The 19967-nt window shown below is 31.6% G+C and overlaps 2 protein-coding genes across 3 annotated transcripts in view; one reads left to right on the top strand and one right to left on the bottom strand.

Annotated features, from left to right (window-relative positions):
• The window catches only part of LOC129950424 (zwei Ig domain protein zig-8), a 358168-nt gene that overhangs the window by 191903 nt on the left and 146298 nt on the right, over window positions 1–19967 (top strand). The window lies entirely within an intron of this gene.
• The window catches only part of LOC129951506 (uncharacterized), a 42477-nt gene continuing 29853 nt past the window's right edge, over window positions 7344–19967 (bottom strand). For both annotated transcript variants that reach the window (XM_056063697.1, XM_056063696.1), the window contains 3 exons: window positions 15567–15731; window positions 11977–12038; window positions 7344–8823 (listed from right to left, as the gene is read on the bottom strand). In XM_056063697.1, the coding sequence (XP_055919672.1) occupies window positions 7914–8823; window positions 11977–12038; window positions 15567–15731 (1137 nt within the window). In that variant the 3' untranslated portion in view covers window positions 7344–7913. The remainder of the gene's footprint in view (window positions 8824–11976; window positions 12039–15566; window positions 15732–19967) is intronic.

The following is a 19967-nucleotide window of genomic DNA, read 5'->3' as shown; positions in this document are numbered from 1 at the left end:
GATTTTGGTATCAAAATTTGAATTATCAAAAGTCGAAGTAGCTTTAGACAAAGTAAACAGACATGTGATGTATAAGCTTACATCACTAGGAATCTCCCAGAAAATATAAATTTCTGGAGTCATCTAGCGGCTCGGTTTTGAATTTATCAGTTTTTAGACTGCTTTGAAACCACAGCTGGTGTTCTCCAAGGCTGCATTTTTAGCCCAATAGTGTTTACTTTGCTTGTTAACAATATCTGTGATGTACTTTCATGAGGAATACTCTTTGATGATATCCAAGTGAAAGTTTAGCTTTAGGCGGACGATTTAGTTTCATTACTTGATAATACGTTCATTATGCAGTTGCAAATCAACTAATTAAATTCTTTTGGAGAGTTTTGGGGCTTACATGTGGATACAAACAAAACTAAAATAATGATTTTTGAAGCACGTCGGAGCAGAAGACTTCCTGAAAAGAGGTTTAAGTTTGATATGTCCAAAGTTTTTTGAAAATCCAAAATTTGAACTAGTGCCCAAATACCGGGTGTTTCAGGAGACTGTCAAGACATGCTTTGACTGAGACATATGGTTGTCTGATGATGTACTTTCTGCTCAATTATGTCGGTCTAAAGATTTTAATGTGTTCAGAAGAGATAAATCGTTTGCAGATACTGGATTGCGTAGAGGTGGTGGTATGTTATTAGCTTTAAGATCTAATTTAATATGTAGAGAAGTTCCTCTTGTATTCAAAGCTGTAAAACAATTAAGTGTTGAGGTAACTTTGACTTTCTGCTTAGATTGTATTTATTTTATTATACCATACATTCCACCTGATTCGAATATAAGTATGTTTAGTTTGTTAAAGCCTAATTCTAATATTGTTATTTTGGGGGATTTTAATCTTCCTCTCATAAAATAGATTCACTCAGCAACAGATCAAAGTTTACTTCCTTTTAAAGTCTCAAATGAACTTGAGTCGAGTTTTATTGATAATATGCTATCCTTTAATTTTAACCAACTTAATTATGTTGTAAGCTTGCAAGGTCGAATCCTTGACTTAGTCTTTATTAACACTGAACAAGAAGACAATTTAGTTAAGTCAGAAGCTCCTATTTTTAAAAATAGTATGCATCATTATGCTTTGCAATTGGATTTAAAGATCTTGAATTTTGATAAGTTTAATTTTGATAAGAGTGAGTTGAACTCAGTTCGCAATTTCAGTAAAGCGAATTATAATGGTATGAACGATTTCTTTAAAGCGATAAATTGAGACAAAGTTCTTTTCTCTCATGACTTAAAGGAGTGTTACGATTCTTTTATTGGTAATGTTGAGGAAACAAAAGTCTGATAACTATATGTGCTCTATTGAGAGTAATATAAAAAATGACTCTCGCGCCTTTTGGAAGTTCGTCAATTCTAAACGTAAGTCATATGGTATCCCAGCAAGTATGAATTACCTTAATCAATCGTCAAATGATGAGGACGTTGTATACGATATGTTTGCGTCTTATTTTCAATCTAACTATGTTCTTGATTCTCTTACGGCTTCACATGAAATTCAATGTTGTGAAACGATAACTAATTTAGGAAGTTTTAGTTTGTCAGTGGATCAGGTTTTCAGCTTTCATCCTTGAAATCCTATTTTAAGCTTACCCCTGATAAATTTTGTTAAGCTTTACTTAAAATGTGTGCTCATAGTCTTGCAGTTCCACTTACTAAACTTTTCAACTTATCACTTTCTACCGATGACTCTTTGGATGAGTGGAAACTTTCGATGATAAGTATTATATCAATCAGGCTCTAAACAAGAGGGTATTAATTACAGACCCAGTTCAAAACTGAAATTAATACCGAAAGTTTTTGAAGCGATGGTGAAAAAATGCATTTATGACGAAGTTAGCTCGAGTATATCCGTAGATCAACATGGTTTCGTTAGTGGTAGATCGACGGTAACAAATCTAGCCTTGATTGCGAATTTTTGTATTAAAGGTATTGAACATGGAAACCAGGTGGATGCTATTTATACAAACTTCTCTAAAGCATTCGATAGAGTTCAACATGATATTCTGCTAATGAAATTGAAATGCTACGGTTTTCACTCTAGCCTTCTAAAGTGGTTTGAAAATTACCTGACTAATCGCAAGCAAAATGTAAAAATTGGAACAGTGGTATCCAAGGAGATTCTTAAACATTCAGACGTTCCTCAAGGCAGCCAATTAGGACCTTTCCTCTTCATACTATTTATCAATGATATACCACCTAGAATTCGTAATTCTGACTGTTTGATATTTGCAGATGATCTTAAGCTTTTTAAGAAAATTAAGTGCGGACTGGATTGTCATAGACTTCAATATGATTTAGATGAAGTAGGTATCAGCTTATTGTAGTGAAAATTGTCTGTTCTTGAATATAGTAAATGTAAAAGCATTACATTTACAAGGTCACTTAAAGTTATTAATCATTCTTACGATATTTCTGACATAATGCTTGAGTCAGTGCACAGCCAAAAAGACTTAGGCGTTATTTTCGATATCGAACTATATAATTTATAAAGCAAATAAATTACTTGGATTCATAATTCGTAGCTAGAAACAGTTTTCGGATCCGTACACGATTAAATCTTTGTACATTTCACTTATAAGATCAGTCTTAAAGTATGCATGTTGTATATGGTGTCCATTGTTTAGGGTAATTGACTTAAAGTCTCTTGAAGCTAGAAGAAGGTTTTATTTAATAATGTTTGCTAGAGATACTTTCTGTAATCGTATTGATTGTATAAAACTTCTTTTTCTTTTTTCTTTGTATGCTCCCCGTTCTTTTACAAACTACGGTAGATCCGATATAATTTTACGATCCAGCTCTGAGTTTAATTCAATTTATCAAAATATTGACTTGTCTTTAAGCAAAGATGTTTTTAAAACTGCTGTTTTGAGTTTAGTGTCATAGATTATTTTTATTATGCAAGTTTAATTTCTCTGATTATTCGTTTGAAATGCAAAGTAAATTAAAATTCTTGTAAATACAAATTTGTTAATATGGTTAAGTCTTAGAGAGATTTGTACTCGATAGATGATAATAAATAAATAAATAAAAAATTCTTGTGCTGGGGCTAAGATTTTTAGTTATTTTCCTCTCGGATGAGTTTAAAGCACTTCAAATTGTGTCATTACCAAACTCAATATAGAATTATGCTACATACGTGGAGTATGACATAACGCCCATATAACACATTCACAACCTCAAATTTAACTCATATTAAGAGTGATGAAAATAGATGAAAGATGTTTTCACAAATCGTTCACGGTAGGCTTCTTTTATTTAATGCCTCTTCTTTTAAAGAAAGGAATAAGCTAGCTATCTCCTAAGATACCAACGTTTACTTAATAGAGTCAACCGTGCTTGAATAACACATTATATTTTCCAGTGGTACTGCTAAAATTGACGAAAGAAATTTCAATCAGCATCTCTCTAAAGCAACATTAACAACATCCAGGAATACTTATAGGTACCTTAATCAGCAGATCGTCAACCGAAGCTATAAGCCTTATCTTTAAAGCACAAGTTAAAGTCTTGAATCTTAAATGTATCCCTCATCATCTACAATCAATCTAACAGAAGGGAAAAGGAAGATAAATATCACTTCATTGTGATATGTTCAATACTACAAAAAACTCGTATGCCACATTTTCATTTTTAAACAAACAAACTTCACGAAATATTAAATGGAGTGCTTGGATGGTCTCCCTATGTAATTTTTTAAGCTTGAATCAAATTTTACAAAAAGTTTATTAGCTAAAAGCAGTCGACCAGTGACTATAGCTTAAAACTTGTATGTTTGTGTTTTAAATGTACTAACATTTTGTATTTTCAATGTTTCAAAACATTTTCAAATTGGAAAAAATTCATAATCTTTTATTTTATGTATTTGTTTAAAACAACTTTTAAATTTTTAAATAAAATTTAATTATTTAGTTTATTTATTTTACTATGCAAATTTTTTTTGGCAATAGCACAATTGACAATTTCTTGATGTTGACTAAGTTCCTGATGTTTTTATAACAATTCAACTTATAACAAAATAGGAGTTTTTACTAAATCCATTTTGAAAACTCCCTTTACCTAAGATATGCAACAAAAAAACTTAAATCCAATTTAAGACATATATGTAGATCCCAGAACAATTAAAAAGTATAAGACGAAAGGTTCATCTCATAAAAGGTTCATTATTTTGAAAACTGAAATCAAGTTAGAGAAGAAAATGCCGTATATATAGGTACCAGCGTAAAAAATCAAATTACTCTTTTTCTTAAACCCTGTTTTTTCTAGATAACGGTTTATGTAACTTTTACCAAAGTTTTTATCCACGCTATTCAAATTCTAATATACCATGTATTGACTGACCAGAGGCACCACGCGTATAGTTAACTGAATCTGACTTTGGTTACTTTCCCAAAAAAAAACAAAAATTTTCTCCTCCTTTATACCTTAACTTTCACGTCTCAATAATAGGTATAAGTGAGTTCCTTTTTACTTCAATGAAGTATTTTATCTCACATGACTCACATTGTATAAGCTATAAAACTACTAAACTTCCAACAATAAAACAGACATCCTAAACAAGGACCTAAAACGATTGAGGGTTTATAAAATAGGGGTATGTGGTTGATGTGGTTAAGTTTGCGATAGACACGTCCGTCGTTGGCGTTCACATATTTAGTTAAAGGCAAGGCCACTTTAGCCACATAAGACCATCAATCATGTTCAATTTTTTCCCTTTTTTTCCAAATTTATTGACTATACTTCGTGACTTCAAAAAATTACAAAGCTGAGTGCAACATGTGAGGGTATTTTCTTACGGTTTCTTGAGTTTTTGTTGTACTTTTGTAAATTCCAAAAGAGGCTTCTAATTCAATAAACCTATATACCAATCCCTTTACATATATATTCATTGAATCGCCATTTGAAAAGTTTGATAGCAAAAGGCAGGACTAAGGCCACCAATGCCTTGATCCTTGTACACTTACCTTGAACAAAAATATTTTCTAACGCAAATATGTTGCCTGATGATGTGAACTTTTAACTTGAATATTAAGTAATTTACTTTCCCAAAAACGATATGATTGATGACTTTATGAAAATGTTATGGAATTCAGACTAAAGCCGAACAGAATGCGTGATGTCTGGTGGCGAAAGGTATAAACATTTAAAAGAGATATAGGTGGTATAAGAAGATGGCTTTGTTATATTGCTCAGTAATGTCTAAGTCCATTTAAAAAATCTTTTTAAGATTTTCTTTTTTTTTGGTACATATATTATTTTCAGACGATTTTGCTTAAAAGTGTGATAGTCGAGGGGATTCAAATAGCTATATTATATACTTAAGTGTTTTTTAATACCAATACGACGGGTGTTCCTTATAAATTTTACACGACGGACGCGACGCCTAAGATGTAAGAGACTTATGTGTATGCAAATACGAGTGCTAAAAAAAAGCAGAAAATTCGGATGTCGGAGGCAAACGAACTTTTTTTTTAAATAAGATGAATCGATAAAAAGAACTGAGATTACCAGAAGCTTGCAAACTTTTGGCGTTGAAAAATTAAATTTGAAAGAAGACTAAAATTAATTACATTTTGTTAAGGTACAAAACCAATGTGAGTTGTAGCTTGCAACAAATTTTGAAAATTATGTGCAAAAACCTTAATAGAGCTAGAGTCAATATTCTTGTTTTTAAATTTAAAAAACAATTTTTATCAATAATATTTTTTAGGATATCTTTATAGAATTAATGCTAATACACTTTTTCAGTTATTTTGATTCCGAAAACATTGCATTGAGAAAAAAATATATGGACTAATGGAATCCTTACTGATTTCACTCTTCTGAAATATTTTCGGAATTTGTTTTTAATAAGTAACAGCTTTTGTAATCAGAACGATTTGAGCACACTTGTCGTCCTTTACAATACTCTACGCCTCTGATAGCACCGTTGATCTGCATATTGCTCTGGGTGGGTCCTGCAACATTTTGTACAACATGAACAGCGTTTTCGAATTACAAAATTAAGCAGCTCTTAATTTGGCTTGTGCAATAATTACTATTTTGTTTTAGTTTACTGCCATTGAATTGTTAAATTTCGTGGATGGCGATTACCAAAATCTTACAACTTTCTCGAGATTGCAGGCAAGTCTTTTCAGCTTCTTCAAATATCACTCTTTTGATATCACTCCGGATGGAAACCTATTGCAATCTTTACGAGGTCTTTCAAGTAACTAAACAAATGTTCAATATCATTGGGTTAATTCACAAACGTCAAATTTTTTGGTAGTGATAGGCATTGCTGCTTTTTTGCGATGCTGATCGTTGCTCAGCTGATTACGATGCGATGCTGATTGGTAAAAAGTTTTACGTTTAAAAACAACTTTTTTGAGCCACAAATTTTATCTCCTCTAGAACTTTTCTAAAAAATTGTGCCTTTGATTTTCTGCTGGCAATGAATTCGCCTTTTTATTTTAATCTGGTTTCTATTTATAGTTTAATTTGTATGGTAAAATATTTAATGAAACTCGTCAAATTAATTAATTTATAAACATTTTAGATATTGATTTATTGAGATTGAGATTCGAACAAAACGTTGATTCGAGTGCCTAGATCTGTTCGTTCGAATAAGTTTTGTTTATTTTGAGATTCGAATGAAAAATATTCATTGCAGAAAATGAACCGAAATGAACGTTGTTTGGAGATCAGCCGTTCTAAATGATTTGACATTTTGATTTGATTTAGTGTGAAAACACCAAATTTTTATTTTTCGAAGAATCTTATTTTTAATTCAGAGTTTTTCACGGTCTGGTTACAGAAGAAAAATTGACATGGGCTCTGAATAGTTTCAAACCTCACGAATCTCCAGGTCCAGATCAAATTGTACCAGCTGAGCTACAATATACCATTGATATAACTTCGCCCATCATTGAGATGATCTTCAAAAGTTGTATAAATCTGGTCTATATACCTCAGCGATGTAGAGATGTAAAGGTAGTTTTCATTCCCAAGGCGGCCAAATGCTCGCATATCAACACTAAAGACCTAAGAACTATTAGCCTATTATCTTTCATTCTCAAAAATCTGGAACGATTGATCGATATCCATATACGTAACAACATTAAGAAGAGACTATCAATGTCTCAGAATGCTTACTGCAAAGGGAAATCGGTAGGTATTATTTTTCTAATAAAAATACCAGAGAAATATAACAATATTATTTATCATATGGTGTTCCATAAAATTAATATGAACTCGCCTTTTCCTTGCTAAATGTAACTAAATTTTGTTTGTTCAAATACAAATATTCTAAAAAAAATTAATACAATTTTGTAAACTGTGTTTTCATTTTTATTTAAAATAACAAAAACTTATTTATTGTTTTTATTGATAAATACTGATTCTATGAATAACGAAATTGAAAGAATTTACAATTTCCGGATTCAAATAACACAAAAACACACATTAATCGGAAGAATATAAGAATACAAAAAAAATAAACAAAAAGTAAACATAAACAAAAACCAGAAGAATTAAAATTAAATTAATATAAAACGCAGTGTACGAAATCAAAATATTAAATTAAAAGAAAAGGTGCCCTGTAGTACAACACACAAATAATAATTACATGTGTTTTGTACTACAGGACACCTTTTCTTTTCGTACCTACAACTTACATAACATATTTTCAAAAATCCAATTTTCGGTATTATTTTATATGGAAAAGTTGTTCTGTAGTAAAACACACATAAATATATTTTATTTTTATATTAAAATATAAAATATTTCGGAAAATTGGATTTTTGAAAATATCAATACAATTTACTGATTTCGTATATAATGTAAGTTGTAGGTGCGAAAAGAAATCCTGTGAGGATATCAAAGGGACTTCTTGTTTAATTAATATCAATATGATTATCCTCGTTCTGTTGCTGATGTCCTTCTAGCTGTTCATTTTGTTGTTGCTGTGGCTGTGTCTGTTGCTGTTGTGGTAGTTGTTCTTGCTGATTGTTTATTTCAATAATTGCCGAAGTCGTAGCAACGTCACTACGACTCGAACGACGCTGGGGGGGTTCCAACGCATGGCGTCGTCCATCAACCCCCATTCTCGTATCTCTATTATTTTCAATAGCATAGGTTGCACCTATTGCTATCTTCTGATGCTCTTGTTCTGCAGTTGGCGTGTTCCTCTCTGCATCCTGTGGGGTTGTTGGCATTTCTGATGTTGTTGCAAGGACTGTTGCTGGGGTTGGTTCTTGCGGACTATGTACTTCAACAATTGTCGTAGTCGCTGTACAGTCATTGCCTCTCGAACTGAGTTCCATCGAATGTTGTCGGCTACCCCATATTTCCGCATCTCTATTATTTTCCATAGCATAGTTGATTATAGCCATGCATTCGGCTGCACCTATTGGAGTCCCTTGATGTTCTTGTTCTGCAATTGGCGTGTTCCTCCCTGCATCCTGTAAGTTTCTTGGCATTTCGTCTGATGCTTCTGTTGTTGCAAGTTCTCGATTTAGTGCGTTTCCTGGGTGATTGTGTATTTCAACAACTGTCATAGACGTATTATCCTCACTACCACTCGAACTGGGTACCAACGCATCGCGACGACCATCTATTCTCGTACCTGTAAAATCTTCAAACCCAATCCTGTCTCCATATTGTAAGTTTGTTGACATTCCTGAGGTTGATGCAAGTGATGTTTCTATTTCTATAATTGTATCTGGCTTTTCCAATCTCCGTTTCGGGTGAAATTTTTTATGATTTTCCAAAATTAATTTTACTTCTTTCGAAGCCTGCCACCATCTGCGGATGTAAATTAAGTTGTAAGTAAACAAACTCGTATGTGTGTTTATGTGAAAGGATGTTGCAGTGGAAATTGGATTTGTATTCATCGTCCTTTTTTCTCTTAATATAAAGTTGAATTTGTGTGTGGTTTGTTGTGTGGTTTATTTTTAAAACATCAGTAAGTTTACCAAATCAATTTATTTCGTGTGTTTTGTTTGTGGCATTGCAATTTTTAAGCAAAATCAAGTTTTCAAAAATACAAAATTGGATCTTAAGTATAGGAAAACGTAGTGTAGGAAAGTTTAAAATAGCTATTTACAATGTTTTTCAAGTTCTTAGTGTTAATGTAACCTTCGTGTAAAATTTTAATATTTCTCGTCTGTACTGTGTAAATTAATGATGTAGATGACTAAGTAATAATAACTTAATGTAGGTAAAGTAAAAAAAAGACACCATTTTGAGATAATATATCAAAAGAATATTGATTCAAATTATAATAACCTAAAATTTAGTGGGGGTTGGGGCCCCAATTATTAATAAATGAAATTAAATCATTGGATTTACTTAATTTTAAAAGGTTAACAGATCAGCATGCTCAGAAAAAAACGTGTATACGTTTTAATTGATAGCATTGACAAAAATTATGTAAAAAAATTATTAAAAATTATGTAAATTTGAAGCCAAAAAAACTGCACATCTATTAGAGCTACCGATAGCGCTACTGGTGTACACAATATGGTATACGCAATATTTTTTTCAACTTTGCTTGAATTTGGAACGAAAGTAAGATCGAAAAATTTGAGTATGGTAAAAAGTTTATTAATAAAGGACACACTTTTTTTCTTAATCAAGTTTCAAAGCCTCAGTCTTCTCTGAGGACAATATGAAATGGTGCAATGGCATTCAAGAAATTAAAAGACAGAATATCTTGGAAGAAATTTAAATTTGTTCCTTAAATAATAATCTCTAAGGGATTGTCCACTAATAATAGTTCTTAAAAAACCTATAATAGTTCTTACCTTAATCTTTTTTATCTTTACGAAATTTCTTAAAAAAAAAAAAACATGTTGCATAAGAGAGCACTGAGGTGCAGCTAGTATTTTTTAATATAATTATAAATAAATAAATAAATTGGGTGGCGCAACAGTCCGTGAAGAACCAGGGCCTAGTGACTTACAACTCTCAACCATTCCTGTGTGCGAGTAATGTTGTCAGGAATGGAAGGGACCTACAATTTTGGGCCGAATTTTGAGAAAGCACTTTTTCATGACAAGAATTACTCTTGAAGGATTTGTCAATTTCTCGCAAGAGGCGGTACCTACCCGCGAAAATTATTTTTTTTTTTTTTAATTAAGGTGGCACAGGCAATTGAACCCAAGACCCCTTGCATGACAGTCCAACGCACTAACCATCATGAGGGTATTACTTTTAATATAAAGTAAAATATTATTTTTAAACTTGAAAATTAACATATGTAAGTTTTACTCTGATATAGCCGTAGAGTTTCTGTACGGTTCTTAAATCAAAAAATTCAAACACTTATAAACTATCAACTTTCGAAACAAAATTCGTAGGTACTTAGCAAAACTAACTTAGCAAGTTTTGAAATTTTATTATGATTGCATTTTAAATTTTAAAACCTTAACCGCCATTCTCGAGGGAAGACCTAATGCAAAACAAAATATGTTTATTTTTATAGCAGACCTCATAAAAGGTGCATTAGTAACTTGAAGCATTATTTTATTTCAACGATATTAATGTCTTCAGTTTTTCCACTAAGTGAGGGATTTAATGTATAAAAAGTTTTTTAAGTAAATCATTAATTACTAAGCTGAACATACTATACATTTCTTTTTAGCAGAAAATTAAATGGAAAATGGATAAAACTAAGCTTTTAACAAAAGAAATAAGTAAAAAGTGTTAGAGAGAAATGATGAAATAAATTTTAGTACTATGCTTTAAATATTTACATTTATTTTATTGCAGATTTGTTTTTTGAAGTCAAAAATTTTGTCTTTTCAGACAATTTCCATTCTTTGTTTTAAATTAAATGTCAATCAAAATTCTTTCAAAATTATTGACATATTAAGTTTAGATAAGATTTTGAATTTCTCATTCTCATAAAAATATGAAAAAACGTCGCCTCCAACAAAAGTTTTAGATGTAAATATTAAGTGTCAGAAAGTATCCAAATCAAATATCTCATATTTCCATTTAAACTTACGCATCAAAAAACTTTCAATTTCAATATTGATTTATGAAGATACGCCTTTAAAATATATTGTTTCCATGAGAAATACAAACCACAGAAATTGTTTATATGTACAAACATACATACAAAATGTACGAAGTAGGTTATAAGTTTTAATTAAAGTCACCGACCTGATTGATATGTACATTGTATATCTTGAAATATCTAGCAGATACAACTTTATCAAAGACACACAAAGATGATAACACATCACAGTTTAGCTTTCACTTGATCCAGAACATTGTTTATGTCAGTCTAATTACATTATGAGTGTTTATAGGGTATTACATACATATATTCATAATATAGGTAGATTGTTTTAAGCCAGATATGGAAAACCTGCAATCAACAACATTTCTGGCTGACTTACGCTGGCTGACTTCGTATAAGTACATATATGAGGCTAGGTGGTATTCATATACTGACTTTGACAGGCTTGAGGTTTTGTTCAATTTAGATGTTAAATTTGGCTTTGGATTTGATTGGCTTGGCTATTTACATCTATGGAGATTTGGAGAAATCTTATAGATACACAATCTTGTCGATAGATAGGATATGCTTTATGCATCACTAACAGAATGAAAATGAGAACGAGAAACACAAATCATATACAAAGATACAAGTTTTGAATATAAGTTAAATCTATTGTGATGTTTGAATTGATCTAATATAACATGTTATGTATAAAGGAGTTATAAGTGAATGACTATGTTCTGTTTTATCTAATTGTTATCATTTGTGTATTATTTGTTCTGTGGATTGATTTGTTAAACTTCTTAAATCAAATATGTGATGTAATAATGTATAATGTTTATTAAGATTTAAAATATTAGAGTTATACACAATACAAATTTAATTTGTCAACAAAAAAAAAAGTTAAAAAAGGAAGATATTTTCTATAGTTTAATACATTTACATACCTATACCATGGTGAAAGTTGTCCTTTGGCAAGCAAATAGATATTAAAAACGTAAACCAAGAACTAAAATAAAGGAATTAAAATTATTGATTGTACTGTTTTCCATCCAACTAAAAAATTTTCTACTTATTTAACACTAATAAAAATAAAAAAGTAGTAATGATAATTGAAGATTTACCAATAAGAGGCTTCATATTTATATTTAATATAAAAAGTATATTTAGTTTTAAAGATATTTCAAATTTAACACAATTTTAGAAAAAATAGGCTCATCTGCTGAGGTTTTAGCATTATATTCTTTGTATGACATTTTCCATTTTTTCATTAACATTACATACTACGTCTTTAAGGTATTTTATTAATTAAGGAGCTTTGACCGTATCTTACAGCCCAAAGAAATAAGTACAAGAGTTCTTAAACACAAAATCCCATTGACCAATTCTGATCACAACTTCAAGAAATACCACGCTCATGAAATTTTTTGGGGAAAACTGCGAGTCGCAAATTAAAAGATCAAAATGCTAACAATTTTTTAGTGAAATTCAATACTTTCTCGAATAGTGTTTGAAGAATGGTAGATCCTTAAATGTCAGAAAAGGGCAGCAGTCCAAATATCGGTCTATTTGAATACGATATAAAAACCCTTTGTAATGAAAATTTAAGGATTTTCAGCTTATATTATTATTTAAACAATTATGTATTCAATTAGAGCTGTAGTGCACCGCGCCGTTTTAATACCAAAAACTCGTTTGACCTGTGATAGAAAGGGAAAAATTTATAGAGAAGCTTCATAGTGATTATGTTAGAGCCATTTTGTCGGTTTTAGAAAAAAGATTAGGTCTTTGTCTCAGATGGCTCATCAAGTTCGTGGAAGAATGATTTTCCAAAGTATTTCATTCTGGTGTTTGCCAAAGCAGGACATTTGCAGAGGAAATGGATTATCGTTTCACTTTCTCTTTGGTCACTACAACTACGGAAAAAGGTGTTGTAGGAGATACCAATCTTCTAAGCATGAACTCCTATAGGCCAATGTCCGGTACAAACCGCAACAATCCTGGCTAGAAGATCGTTTGTACGGTTTTTTTTTAAGGTGCGCCATATCTTCCTAGATATAATGCAGTTGGGTAAATTGCTCCACCTTCGGTTTGATTCAGTTTGGTACATAGAAAAGATTTAGCCCTTCATAGCACCAAGAGGAATGTTAACCATTTTCGCAAGTGAGCTTTCAAGGGCCGATCCTTGCCTGGCTAGCTCGTCAATCCGTTCATTTAACACGATACCACTATGGCCCGGAACCCAGATCAGGGGACCAATTTAGATGAGGATGTGGGGGAGTTAATGGCCTTGACAGCTGCCTGACTGTCTGTGAAGATAGCCGCATTTCGATTTTGGTTTGGGTTTTTTTTAAGTATCTTACATGCCTCCCTTATTGCCAGCAGTTCAGCCTGAAAAACACTAGCAAAGTCAGGAAGTTTAAAAGATTTAGCTACATTTAGGGACTCAGAAAAGATCCCAGAACCAACTCCGCACTTCATCTTTGAGCCGTCAGTAAAGATGGTTGTGTCGAAACCTATCGAAACGATGTCATCCTCCAAATCTTCTCTGGATGGGAATATAACATTAAAGCCCTTACTTAGGCTCAAAGTAGGAGTGCAGTAGTCAGTGTCTACCGAGATAATCAATTTCGTTGTGTTGCTGTGACCATAAGGTTTTGACAACCAGCTGTTTGATTCCTTCAGCCTAATAGCGCTGCAGGAAACTATGTATTTAATAAAAAGGTCGATTGGTAGAAGATCCAAAATAACGTTTAAGGAGTCCGTTGGGCAAGTACGCATGGCCCCTGTGGTGCCCACGTAAGCTGTTTCCTGAACCTTCTTTGGCTTATCAATATCAAAGGCTTTGCTAAGAGCAGGCCACTATACAATCGACCCATATTCGAAGATTGAACGTACTACGGCTGTAAATAACTCCCAAATATTTTGCACTGGAAGACAATGATAGGATTTGACCGTTGAGTCGAGGTAGCGTGAAAGGCGGTACTTTAGTTTTGGTGGTAAAGAGCAACAGTTCAGTTTAACTTTGGTTAACTCCTAGTCCACAACTAGTGGCATAGCTGCTAACTTTCTTCAAAGCTGACTCCGTGATTTCACTAATCACAGAGATGTACTTTCCTGACACCAATAGCACCAAATCATCCACATAGGCTTACGCCTTCACTCCACATCTCTCTTATTTAACGAGAATTGTATCCATGACCAGAAGCCATAGAAGAGGCGAAAGGACACTCCCCTGGGGTGTTCCCCTACTCAGGTGTTTTGTTGCGATTGTAAAGCCTAGAGTGGCTCGAATCTTCCTCTCACTGAGCATGGAAATAATCCATTCCCGAAAGAAGTTTCCTACACCGAACTTAACGAGCGATTCTTCTATGGATTCGGTAAGGACGTTGTTAAAAGCACCTTCTATGTCTAGGAAGGTGGCAAGAGTAAATTCTTTAAAATGGATTGTTTGTTCTACAGTCCACACTAACTCATGGCAGTCTCCATAGATTTGCTCCTAAGATAAGCATGCTGAGAGCTTTCGAGAGGGCGTCCAACTAGGATTTCTCTAATATGGTAATCAAGAATGCGCTCCAAGGTTTTAAGCACAAATGATGTTAAGCTTATTGGTCTGAAATCTTTCGCGGATTCGTGACCTCGCCTTCCTACTTTCGGGATAAAAACTACTTTGACCTGTCTCCACGACAAGGGCGCATGTTTGAGAAGGAGGAGCTGCCAAATCATGCAACTTTTGAAGCATAACTGGCAGTATGCCATCGATGCCTGGGGATTTATATGGAGAAAAAGTAGTGATGGCCCACAAAATATTTTCTCTGGTTATAACAGAATTGACTTGCTCCACTTGACCTACGTTTAGCTCTGTGGTTTCAAGCTGTTCGGGGTACTTCAGTATGATAGTACTGAAGGTATTTTTTGTTTAGATTTGTCGAAATATTTGATATGAACTTCGAAAACCTTTTTAAATTCCTTCAAATGAAATTAAAGCAGACACATCAGTCAAATAATTTTGATGACTCTCAAAATGTATGTATTTTTTTTGGCTTTCATATCTGTATTTCAATATAAAATATTAATGTTTTTTCTTTGTTTATATTAATGTATTTTAACAGCTAGCTGCAGAATTAAGTGCCTTTGCATAAGCCCGTTTAAAAAAATAAGAGATAAAAGAAAATTATGCTGCTATGGGTATACGCATTGTCAAAAAAGTGTTTTTAAGGACCATTTTTTTACTTTAAATGTTATGGGGAAGGCATTTGTTGTGGTAAGAACTAGAAATTTCAACTTTCCGCGAATTAAATCTATTTCAAAAATTAGTTTAACTTCATTACACTACTTTTGTTTGAAAACATTATCCTCTTGTCGAATTCAAATCGAAACCAACTTAATGTAGTTAAACTTAAAAAAAAAAACCAAAACAAAAATTACTCATACGCCACAGTGTACTTGACTACATTTTAGGTTACCGTTCCTTAATGACTTATTTAAATAAGATGAATCAAATTTAACAAAAAAAATAAAAATAAACACCACTTACAGTTGCAAATAAAAAGAAAAGTAGCCATCCTTTTGTCCATAACCTTGCTACAGGTGGTATACTGTGTTTTTGATCTTCAACAAAATAATGTTGCAAGCCAATAATTATTGTACCAATAATACCAAAAGCAACCAATGTCAACAAAGAGAACATCTGGCAATCTTCCTGTGAATATAAATAAAAATAAAAACAACAAAAATACAAAAAAGTTCAATTAATTGAAATGAAATAAATTTAATTTTCTTTCCCAACCATTGCCAAAGCATCCATTACCATTATACATACACCACCTTTGCCATATTATTAAACCACATAAACTCCAATTTCCATATTATACTCATGACACAATTAAATTAATTTATTAAAATCTAATTAAGTTGCTAAGCACTCTTATTCCTTCTCTTTCTTGTATGGTTGGTTTGTTGGTTATGTTATTATATAAAAAAATATAATTTTATACTGTATCCATTTGAGGAGGATAAGAGAAAATAATTTAGAGTGCACGTACATATATTTGGATAGAATGTTGTGCAAAAATATACATTTATGCATACCATCCATATGCATATAATTAGCTATTTGAAAAAGGATTTTTATATTTCTTTTTTTTTAAGAATACTTCAGATAATGGTGCTTGTAGTGAGCTTTGAATTAGAACAAAACCGACTTTTCATAATCCTAAGCCATATGTTTTGCGCTACTGTGATTAGAAAAATTGCATAAGTACAAATATAAACATAACAAAACTTAACTAAGATAAATTATAACATTTTAACTCGTCACTGTAACGAACAAATTTGCTTTACAAGCATTTAACAAAAAAAAAAAAACTATTTCCGAAAGTTTTTAAATTGAAAGACATCAACTTTAATGACTGAATATAATACCGAACAAGTTACAAGTATCTAAGACTAATTTTCTTAAACTTTGCATTTTTAGATTACGATTTAGTAAAAAAAAAACAATTCATTGAAAAAACTCAAATTAATTCAAGACTTGATCCAATAAATATCTCTGTTTTCAAAATATTTAGAATTCCGGCATTTCTCCACTTTCTATAGGTTTTAAGAACTGCAGGGTGAAAATTTAGAAAACGGTATGTCAATCGATACTTAACTTATGTGTCAGCATTATCAGCCGATAGCCTTAAAGGGTACGTAGATGCAGACTGGATTTCCGTTCACATTTGGTGGAGCAGTCGTCACGTGGGAATCGAAGAAGCAGATGTCAGTTGCCCTTAGAAGCACTGAGGAAGAATAAATGGTCCTTTCGCAAGCCAGCAAAGAAGCCGTATATTTACGGAATTTGGTATCAGAGTTAGGACTTTTTTCTACTAATTCTTCTGTTCTTTTATTTAATGATAAATTAGGTGCCCAACAATTGGTCAAGAATCCAATACATCATTCGAGAAGCAAACACATCGATATCCGCTACCACCACATTCGTAACCTGTATGAAAATGGTGTCATAGATTTGAAGTATTTCTGATCTGATTGAGGATATTCTTACAAAGAACTTGGCAAAGACCAAGCACCAATTGAAGTTTAGTTCAATATTGAGTATCCCGTTTGTTCTAAATACGAAATACTAAATTGTTTGAATTACTATTTGAACACAAGACCTCTTGCATGACAGTCCAACGCACTAACCATCATGCCAGGGGTACTACGGGAGTTAAACCAAGGTTTTATAAAACAACCCGCGTAGGCTTTTCTGAAACTAAATTCTGACAATTTATCAATAAATTTTGACAATTCTTTATCAGATATGGTTCTCCGATAAACAATTTTGTTACTAATTTCTTTTTATTATATAAATTGCAGATTTGAAATAATTTTAATTTATATTTTTCTGTTTGATTTTATTTGGCACTAATAAATTTTCGAAGAAGTAAATACTAAAACAAGATCTTTGGCGTTAAGGGTTACATAATGTCAGTGATTATAATGCCTATAGAACTTAAGGTTTAACAAATTGACATATTTTTCATGAACCTTCTCTCAGTTTCGTAACGTCCATAGACTGTGATTTTCATAGAGGGAGCGGGGGTATAAAGTCACGGAGGCAAGGTAGACTCGGGGTGACCGTTTGAGATTTGAAGCTATTTGACAACGTTATCTGCACAGCGTTTATGTATATACGACACACATATAATGTGAAAAACTTCAATAAAAAGTTTTAATACATGTTAAAAGGTTTCCATTAAAGGAGGGTCAACTGAATGAAACAAGTTAAATACGAGATAGCAATAAGGTATTGTCTTTATTTGAGAACTCTATCAATGACGTACTGTGTGAAATAAAACATTCCGGTTCAATGACTTTGGCGAATAAACCAGACTGGATTTGACCACCGCTGTAGTTTGTGGCTTGTTCTCATAGACCTATGACTTAAAAAAGTCACACTCGAAAATGTCACGGAGCGCCATCCTGTTGAAACTATTACGTCGTCGTTCTATGAAAACTCCCTAAGCCCATTTACCACAAAAATTAAATAAATATACTAAGTTCATGCAAATGACAAAAACTCCCTAAGCTTAACGATGAACCATTTTTAAATTATAAAGAATTAAAACTCCCAAAAGCTATTGATTTGCATATTGATTTCAAACTTCTAATGCAAATATCTCAAAACACAAAAAATGGACTTAGAGAGTTTTAATAGAACGACGGCGATATTAACCAATTCGGGCCAAAAGACGTAAGTGATCATCGACCTACAGCGATCGCTAAAGGTGATGGCTTGGCCAATATCATTTTCTAAAAAGTACGGACGATAATGCATCTAGCAAAATCCGCTTTTGGGTCCGTTGGGTTTTTAAATATCATATTTTGACAGCCAGTAAAAGAAACAATAACGTCCGACGTATGTTAATCAATTTTCAATAATTTTATCCATGACAAGAAATATTTTTACCTTCCCATAGAAAGTTATTGTAATGGGTCGATTTGTCAAATCTAAAATTGTGACATTTCTCGACATTTCAAGGTCTTTACTGTCGAAATGAAGGATTTTTAGAAAGATGTCGTCGTCCGTAGTTCAAGAACCAGGAGATATATCGACTTTAAATAAATTTTTTTATACAGATAATAATGCAGAGAGATGCAGAAAGAACTCTCAAGAAAATTGCATGCGTAGCTTTTTCATCATAGCAGTTTAAAAAATGTGAACATTTTGGTTAACCCTAAATATCTCACGAACCAATAACGCTAGAGACTTGAATTAAATTAAATATTATATGTATATTGTAACGTGATACCAAACCAATTTATTTTTGTAAAAAAAAATCCAATTAAGGTTTCTTTGTATAAATCCAAAAAAAAAAAACTGAAAAAAAAAATTTGTCACCTCCAAAATTTTACGACTAAAAATGATTTCATCTCCTAAACAATTTTATGCACAGATAATAACGATTTTAACATCTGGTAAGATTTTGAGAAAAATCAAATTGACAGTTTTTTTCATAAAAAATAAAAACATAAAAAATCATTGCTTAATGTTGGTAAAAATTAAATTTCGACTTAAATATCTCAATCTCAAATTATGGCTTTAATCTTATTTTATGTTGTAAGAAATATTGTTTTCAACATTCGGTACAATTTTGAGAAACATTGAATTGACAATTTTTTACAAAAATAAAAAACTTAAGAGAAAATTTAACAAAAAATGGTAAAAATTGATTTGCACACAAATATCTTTTCAAAAATTTGAGGTAATGGCTTCTACCTAATTTTAACTTATAAGAAATATTATTTTCAACATTTATTAACATTTTGAGACAAAATCGAATTGCCAGTTTGTTTACAAAAAATAAAATACTAAACAAAAAAATTAATAAAAGTTGGTAAAAATTGATTTTTGGCTAAAATATCTTTTCAAAAATTTAAGATCATATCTTCCAACTATTAAAAAATATTGTTTTCAACATTCGAAAAATCAAAGTGACAGTTTCTTACAAAAGAAAATAAAAACAAAATGATAAAAATTGGTAAAAATTGATATTCGGCTTAAATATCTTTCCAAAATTTTTAACTACTTTTATCTTTTAAAAAATATTGTTTTCACCATTTGTAATTTTTTTTTAGAAAAATTGAATTGACAGCTTTTTTACAAAAAATAAAAACCAAAAAATAAAACTTGGTAAAAATCTACTTTCGACTGAAATAGCTTTTTAAAATTAAAAATATTTAGTTCAAAATAATTTTATTTCACAGAAAATATTGTTTTCGATGTTTAGTAATTTTTTATATGAATAAAACAGTCCCATTTTTCATAAAAAAAATAAAATCTACAAACAATATTACCAAAATTTTGTAAAAATTTATGATCGGGTCTCAATATCTTTCAAATAAATTTCATTCATCCAATTTATTTATATAAGAAATAAAAAAAGTTAAAAAT

Source organism: Eupeodes corollae, chromosome 3 (assembly GCF_945859685.1).
Source record: "Eupeodes corollae chromosome 3, idEupCoro1.1, whole genome shotgun sequence".
NCBI lineage: Eukaryota > Metazoa > Arthropoda > Insecta > Diptera > Syrphidae > Eupeodes > Eupeodes corollae.
The sequence above is the reverse complement of the archived record's forward strand: the minus strand, read 5'-3'. Positions and strand labels throughout refer to the sequence as shown.